This window comes from Crocodylus porosus, unplaced genomic scaffold (genome assembly GCF_001723895.1).
Source record: "Crocodylus porosus isolate Cpor-Errol unplaced genomic scaffold, CroPor_comp1, whole genome shotgun sequence".
NCBI classification, from domain to species: domain Eukaryota; kingdom Metazoa; phylum Chordata; order Crocodylia; family Crocodylidae; genus Crocodylus; species Crocodylus porosus.
Genome location: NW_017728890.1, coordinates 495,581 through 503,607, shown reverse-complemented (window position 1 = coordinate 503,607; position 8,027 = coordinate 495,581). Strand labels below are relative to the sequence as shown.

Sequence of the window (8,027 nt, the reverse complement as noted above, 5' to 3'; positions counted from 1 at the left end):
ATCTATGAATCTATGAATCCCTTCCGACCCTAACATCTATGAATCAGGGCTCTGAAATCAGCAGTGCTGTTTGCTGTTCAATGGGTCTGGATGAAAAAGGGTTTGCTAATGTTCATCCAGGAAATAAGATTACTATTCTTGCTACAGGCAGCGAGTAATCTGTAACCCACCCCCCTTGTTCCCACACACACACACACACACACACCCTTCAAAGGGGGTGGAGGACAGGGAAAATAGGTAGAAAAAAAAAATCAGTGAAAAGGCTCCTTGTGAATTCAGTAAGATTAGTGAAGTGGGTAAAAAAAGATTTTTCCTTCTTTTAAGCAAGGACTGAACCCAAAACCAATGGCTCTGGCAGTCAAATATGTCTGAGCTGAGAGGCAAGGTTCTCAAGCTGTTAGATAGTCAGCACTGAGCTAAGCTGGCATAAACTACTTGCATCTGCTCCTATCCACTGCTGGAAACCCCAGAGCCTGCAGGGGGCACCCAGAACAGCCCGCGGCTACGCTCTGACCGGCTGAAAAGCTGAATGGCCCTAAAACAAAGGACAGCCCCACCACTAAAGAAATCACAAGCCTCACTCTATTGAAAATGATTTTAGGCCATGCAGGACATTGAAAGGCAAGCTGGAGCTTTACGCAAGCACAAAGTGATGGGAAAAATGCACCAGAATGGCTCCGAGAGCTGGTAAAAGCCTGTCTGAGAGGAGCTACAGCAAGGCAGGCTTAAAATCAAGTCTCAGGGAAAAGCTTCCTGCCCGTGAGAGCAGCAGAAACTCCTACCACTGGGTGTCCAGGACAGGGCTGGGTGGGCGCCTGGCTGGAGAGGTTTAGGAACAGCGAATCCTGTGCCCATGGAGGGGGTGGGGATAGGACTAGGTGGCCCTGGCAAGCCCTTCCCTGCCTACGATGAAGGACTGGGCTTGGCATGTAGGCAGTTATTGACACCAGTTAAACCCAGAATGCTAAGAAGAGCTTGCCTCTGTATTTCTGACACCCGGCATTTGATCCCTTCCCTGCTCCAACACATTTATCGGTCCACTATTGTCAATTCAGTTCCCCTGGCCTCCCCCCACCCCCTTCACACACAACTGGAATATCAGAGCTTGTTTCCAGGTACACTGATCATGCCCCCCAGCCATGACTCCCCTTCCCAGTGCTCACATTCACCTGGCATCACTGGGCTGCTCAGCCTGCACAACAGGCTGGGGAAGGCCAAGATAGAGGTTCAGATTTTTAAGCTGAACCCTATTTAGGGAAGAGAGCCCCATGTATTTCTCATAACCACACAGAGAAGTGCAATTCCTCAACAAAATCCCTCTTCCCTTTCTGATGTGCCTGGTTAACCGTCTGCCAGTTCGTGTGCCCATGTTCAACCCCAGCTGAAGTTCAGCCTGGGCCTCTGAAAGATTGTTTCAGGCTCCCCACTAACTCAGGCAAGCATCGCTGCTGTGGTTATATGTGCTTCAGGACCTCAAAGTTTTCCCTCCACAAAGGTAAAGGGACATTTCTCACTGCCTGCTACCTGTCCTAGAGAAGTCCAGGTGTGAAGGGCTAACTGCAGTCTCAGTTGCACATCCAGAAATTTGAGTAACGTGTCAGAAGCCTAAAGCATTCATTGTGTGAACAGGGGACTTTGGCAGTGCTTTGAAGATTGTCTAGGATCAACCTGGGAAGATGGTAGGTTATAAACCAGAAAGGAGTACAGGAATACATAGTACAGGAAGAGACAAGTGTTTGATGCTACAGTATGTCATGGTTAACGCCGAGGGAAGGACCAACTTTTTAAGAAAGCAGGAATTGCTATCCAAATCTTATAGTCTGGAGTCCAGTATCCCCCTTGAGCAGCACCAGGTAGTACAACTCCTCCATTAACACCAGCATAAGCCTTGTATCCATTTGTACAGTTCATAACATGAGGAGGCTACAGCAACATGCATGGTAATTAAATACAGAGATTAACAATAGTGTGATCTATAGTAGACAGTGCAGCTAGTTGTAGCACAAACAGCTGGTTGTATTGCAGAACTCAGGCTCCTGAATTAGTCCAACCCAAGCGTTTTCAACCTTTTTTTAATAGGCGTACCCCTGGTAGCTGGGGGGGAGGGGGGTGGGGAGTGGCATGCGTGGCTGGATAGGGAGTGGTAACAGTACCCCCGGTTGACAACCCCTGGTCTAACCAAACCTGAGTGCAGACATGTAGATAGGCGAGCACACACACTGCACGTTTTGAAATGATATCTGGCTGTAGTAAATAAATGTCAGTTTATTTAATTTAACAGAAGTCAGCTCTGTAAGTTCTACCAGGCTTTGAGTACAATTTTCTTAAAACAAAACAGTTTTATGTAAAATAGGGAAAAAAAATCCTTCACTGAAACATGTTATTCCCTTCACAGCCCATATTGCACTTTTCTTTCCCCATTAGCACAGCTCTTGTAACCCAAGTAAGGGGAAAGATGCAGACTAATTTAGCCCAAGAGTTACAAGGCTGAGCAATACTGCAGATCCCTGAAATCACAAAGTGCAAGAATCCAGGTCAGAAGCAGCCTATGGAATCTGCTGTCCTATGGAAACATGGAATTTGTCTAGTGTTAGAAATGCCTTGTGTTAGATTTACTGGCCTTAATACAAAGAGGAAAACACCCTGCTGCTATCCTTCAATACAAACTGCATCAAAACGTACATATGAAATGGGAAACTCCCAATAAAGCCAAGTGAAAATCCACTCAAACATGGTTCTTCACTTGACCTTGAGTACAGAGGATAGAGAGACACATAGGCAGCACTACTGAATCCCTTCTTCAACAGTACAAACGTATTATGGCAAGATACTGACCATTAATAAACTAGTCTGAAATAAAACCTGCCAGACTAGAGAAAGCAGCAGGTATGCGGGCAGAATTCTGCTGAGTTCCAAGGTCCATGGCTGCACCCAAAAACTCAGAACTTTATCTCTAGAGCAGCAGCTGCAAAACAAGCGAAGGAGAAAGGCCTAAGAACTATATGGCCTGTAAAAGGAAGAAGTCAGGATACCACTTCTGGAGTGGCATTCTTATTGCTCATCTTAGTGTGATGGCTCCTGCAGTTTGTTTTTGACAGGCTGCAAAAAGCCTCAAGAGGGCAACAGCAAACCTCTACATCAGTAAGAGAGTGACATGGGTTAGATTAAGTTTAAACACTAAATGGCTTCAGTTATATCCCTTTCCAAGACCAAATGCAAGTGTCATCTACAGAGAACAAACTCAAGGGCCCCAGTCGCATGGTTCCCAAATGGACTATGCCTTCCTGAGCAAAAGGAATCATGAACTATTTCAGCAGTGTTGAGCAGACATTGAGCAGAACGAGGGGAACTGGGGGCAGGGGGAGGTGCAGTCAAAGGAGTTATGCTAACAAGCTCTCTCATCCTTACTGGACAAATACAGCAAAAACACAAAATCAAGCAACAGCAAAAATTCAACCCTTAGGATTACCTCAAAGCAGCAGATAGACCCTGAAGCCTACTTCAGAATCTTTTCTCCAAATGCCACCCAGACAATGCAAAATTAAAACCTCAACTCCAAAAGGAGAAAAAAACTTTAAGAAACCCTGCAGCAGTAGCCGAATGTTGGACTGTGGCAGAAGTGGGTGCTCAGCTTCTTTTGGCAAGTCAGGCTGGATTGCAAAGGGGCACGTTCCCCAAAGCATTCTTCATATTGTCAGTGGTCAGTCAAGTTGCACGTGAAATGTAGAGCGGTGCCGCTTGCTTTCAGACCTTTCCTGATCACCCCGCATTTCTCCCAGACAAACAGTCCTTGTACATCCATTGAACAGTTACCTTCCGACTCCTCCTATATCCATTTAGATCAGAATGGAAGCCAGTGCGAGCAGTCACTTCCGAGAGTAGCATTAGCTGCCTTGAGTGTCTTCAGATCATGCTTTTTGCTTTGGTTGTGCCTCCTATGCTAGATGATGTTGGCACATGCGAAGAATCCTGGACAGCTGTGGAATTAGCACTGCAGTCAACATAGTGATACGTTTCCAAGGAGCTCTGAGTCAAGTGACCGATGTATGAGATTTTCACTGACGTCCTGAGACAGAGACAGAGATTCAGTTCCGACAGGCCACATGACATTGAACTTACTATGCCATGAAGAGATTAAACTAGTGGACAACAAGTATGTCACTTCTGTCACCTGCCCCTCAAACACTGCAGACAATCATGGATATTTATTCATGACCCAGCACTTGGGCAGAGATGCCAAAATAAGAACAGTCTGTTAGTTTGTGAAGCAGAATGTTCCTCCATTTATCTCAAATTGCTTAAACGTGTCAATTTGTCACTAGCTTAGAGCAGGCGTGGTCAACCGGGGGTGCTGGAGAAGCCCCTAGGGGGTATGTACAGGCAGGTGCGGACAGAGTACCACCACACACTATCCTGTGCTGCCGTGCAGGTGCTGCCCACCTGGCTGGACGTGGCAGGGAGGGGAAGCTTGCACGTGGCGACTGCTGCTGCTCTGCATCTGGCTGCATGCCACCCCCCACCCCCACCAGCTCGGCAGCCGGGTACACTGCTCTGTGTCCAGCCGCCCAGGGGTACGATGATCCCAAAAGTTTGAAAACCCTGGCTTAGAGCATGTCCCCAAAAAGGCACTCACTTGACTCGCGATTGGTAGAAAACAGAATTAATTACAGCAAGAACAGACCAGAAAGAAATGACATACCTCATGAAGATCACTATATTGTGCACTTTGACCTTCTCCAACGTGCAAAAGAAGCTGAAAGAGACCAGAGATGCAGGCAAGCGGTGAGAATAAGAGTCTGATTCACCACAAATTCCAGAGACTAATGTGAAGCTCCCAGCTGGCCTCTGACACCCCTTCTTGCCCCAGGGTTTTCCACTGGTGAATGGCTCAGGACATTTCAAACAAACAGTCACAAAACTAGTGAGAACAACGTTGAGTCAACCCTCTTGGACAACAGGCCTTCTTAAAGAAAGCAGCCCTTGGAGCAGAGTTTGAGTAAGTTCCAGTTTAACAAGGTTAATGGTGTACTTTGTTTATACAAAGAAATAAATGCTTACTAGACATAAGAGAAAGGCCCACCCATCTCTGCTTTCACGGTGAAATTCACCTGTAAAGAGAGACAAGAGGAAGTGTATTTGGAAGAAAAGCTTAAGTGATTCAGGAGTCAGATGGCAGAAACAACCCCACTCCAGCCCAATCCTGGTTCATTCCCTCTATTCTGCTCTCCAGTCTGGTTCCGAGCCAAACCCAAAACACGAACCATCAATGATGCCTGAAGGAGAACCATCCTGTGACCAAAACCTAACAATACTGGACGACAGTCCTTGCTTTACTGTGAGGTTCAGCACTGTGTTTGAAGTACTGTCTTCTACTTCCCCACAACCAAGATCCATCCCATCTCAGTTCATTCTTTTCATCCCATTACACCCAGTTGCACCATGTTAGACAAATCTCCTCCCCTCTTAGCACTTGTGTGATTCAAATGCCTGTTAACAAAGCATTCCCTGATGAGTATATCTAGCTCATTAAGAGTGCACCCTTTCATCACAAGTCACATGACTTCCAGTTGAATCTATCTGGCTGCTGGTTGGTGGCTTCTGGTAGGAGCAGCAGCAGCAGCAAGGGACAATTCAATACTCCTGAGGACCTAAACCAGAGTGTGGAGAACAAGAAGATCCAATACCAGTTGGTCGCTCCGTGCCTGGATGTGGGTGACATTGGAGATCTGCTGGGTTCCAACTACGGTGTTCATGTATTGTACCTGGCTGGTCAGACTGGTTATGGCAATTGAGTAAAAGTTGGAATTTCTGATCTTCAAGGTGGCCTGTATTGGGCAAAGACGGTGACATAAGAATAGACATCTTCTAGACTCCAGCAGTAAATTCACTCAAGCAAAGGATTAGCTCAAGCTTTACCGTGATGGCCAGAATGACAATGGAGTTCTTCTTGTCAAACCAAACTTGAACCACTTTGATGCCATCGTCCTCCACAAGGACGGAGTGTGGGAACAGGAAGAAAACCACCAGCCCTGATATCAGAAGGCAGAGCAGCACAGACAACAAGACATACAGCTTCCTGTAACAGACATGAAAATATTTTCACCTCCTCTCCTCTGCAACTGCATTTTGTGCTGGCAGACAGGAACTAACTTTAACACCCTCTCTGAGAAAAAAGGAAACAATATGATCCTCGTTCTACATGCCACAACACGACCAAATAACCCCAAGTCACCTTGCATCCCTGGAGGAACTGTAAGGAGACCCCTGATCCATATAAGTCACTTATACAACACACATGCATAGATGGGGAGTGACCACAGGGAAGATGCTGCAGAGTAGTTTTGTGCATGTCAGCAATTTATAATCTCTCTCAGAGAGACCACTGGACTGACATTATCCTCTCTGACCCCATACTTACGTTCTCTGGGGGCGTAGCCGCTGGTCGCTGTATGGTATTAGAGCCACCAATTCGTTTACTTGCTCTGGAATCATAAAGAGAAAAAAGGACCGTTAGTTCTCCAGAGCTGCCAAGTCCCTCATTTTCAATGCATGGCACTCCTTGAAAATCTAGACCGCCTGCAACCCCCAAAGAGTCCCCAAAGATTTCTGAAGCATACACATTCATACTACGCTCCTTCAGTATGAGAGCTAACACCTGCCTATGCTGTTGCCAGCAAGACTAACTACGGGTCATTACTGCCATGGGTTGACAAGGTCAGTGCTTCTCTCCCTCGAAGAGTTAGAGGATGCCCTTGCAGGACTGCCGGTCTCAAGAAACATTTTCACGTCGATCTACATACAGACTTGAAACCGTCGCTGGGCTAGGCATGGCCTTTGGTCTTGAACCAGTAACGTTTTAACTTGCTGGAAGATGAGTTTGCACTCAATCGGTGAAGCTCGCCCAATACAAATGTTTTCTGTTCACCAGGAACGGGCAATTCAGCCGATGTTCGCTGGTCGACCCACATCACCTGCCGCTTGCTGAAGTTACTCTATTTGCCTTGTACAGAAAAACCACAGGCAGAAACATGAGAGGGACAGTCCAAAGAAGGCCAGAAAGCAAAACTCACTGCTGCAAAGGGCAGCCCAAGACGAACAGGAATTTTGACTAAATAAGGAAGATTCGCGGCCTGCCCCAACGTACCCCGAGTTGCACAGGCCAGGGAGAAGCTCACCTGTGGGAATGCAGCCGGTGCCCTGGCAGGTGGGACAGGTGATGCTGTCCCGCCCCGTGAACTCGACATAGGGGAACTTGGCGATGTCCTCCTCGCGGTCCCTGCTGCACAGGATGTCATCATCCTCCTCTTTCCTCCGCTGCCTGCCGGCCACACTAACAAAGCGAGACAGCGGGGACCCCATGGCAAATGCTGGGGCAGCGCCTCATGTCCTGCAGGCAGGGAGAGCCACACAGGACTTGTCAGCTCCCCCTGCCCCTGCCCTAGGGAAGAGGGAAGCCCTCAGCCGGGAATGGCAGCTGCCCTCTTAACCCCCTCCCTCCAAAAGAACACCCCCCCTTAACCCCTTCAGTGCCACACTGCCCCCTCAGCATCCCCCTTTCCTCCCCCCTTAACGCCTTTGCTGCCACACTACTGCCCCCACATTCCCCCTCGCTCTCAAGACGAGGTAGCCTCCCCTGCAGGGAGAAGCCGCCGCGCACCTGCAGCCACCTCCCCCTCTCCTTCCGTCCCCCTGACTAGCGTTGCTATGACAGGGCCGGAAAGGGGCGGAGTTTCCGCCGGAAGCCCCGCCCCTCCTGGAACGGGCCCAGTGCGCAGGCGCCAAAAGAGACTCCGCCTCGCCCCTCCCCTCTTCTCCTCACGCACCTCCCCTCCGCAGCGCGCACGCGCCGTAAGAAGGGCGGGGCTAGAAGAACGCCAAGGTCGAGGCGGGGTCTCCGAGAGGCCCCGCCCCCCCGGTGACAAGGACCACGCCCGGGCGTAGCCGTCCCGCTGCGCATGCGCCGGAGGCCGCCAGCAAGGCTCCTCCCCTTGTCTGAAGGGAGGCGTGACCCTTCCCATGCGCATGCG

The 8,027-nt window shown here is 48.8% G+C and overlaps 1 protein-coding gene across 2 annotated transcripts; it reads right to left on the bottom strand.

Annotated features, from left to right (window-relative positions):
- Positions 1 to 3,573: 3,573 nt before the first annotated feature.
- TMEM106C (transmembrane protein 106C) lies at positions 3,574 to 7,767 on the bottom strand. 2 transcript variants are annotated; one of them, XM_019555101.1, is made up of 8 exons: positions 7,658 to 7,767; positions 7,176 to 7,387; positions 6,419 to 6,482; positions 5,917 to 6,076; positions 5,685 to 5,825; positions 5,059 to 5,108; positions 4,700 to 4,753; positions 3,574 to 4,066 (listed from the first exon to the last, which is right to left on the bottom strand). In XM_019555101.1, the coding sequence occupies exons 2-8, from the start codon at positions 7,357 to 7,359 to the stop codon at positions 3,904 to 3,906; spliced, it is 816 nt and encodes a 271-aa protein (XP_019410646.1). In that variant the 5' UTR covers positions 7,360 to 7,387; positions 7,658 to 7,767; the 3' UTR covers positions 3,574 to 3,903. The 2 variants fall into 2 exon arrangements, with proteins under 2 accessions (XP_019410646.1, XP_019410636.1); XM_019555091.1 differs by having other exon boundaries at positions 7,176 to 7,393; positions 7,661 to 7,767.
- Between the last annotated feature and the right edge of the window lie 260 nt (positions 7,768 to 8,027).

Excerpts from the sequence above, each read along its gene's own strand:
- TMEM106C (XM_019555101.1), bottom strand. The coding sequence starts at position 7,359 with ATGGGGTCCCCGCTGTCTCGCTTTGTTAGTGTGGCCGGCAGGCAGCGG. Across the intron at positions 6,483-7,175 it reads CACCGGCTGCATTCCCACAG|AGCAAGTAAACGAATTGGTG; the intron begins GTGAGCTTCTCC and ends TTATGATTCCAG. Across the intron at positions 4,754-5,058 it reads GGGCCTTTCTCTTATGTCTA|CTTCTTTTGCACGTTGGAGA; the intron begins GTAAGCATTTAT and ends GGTCTCTTTCAG.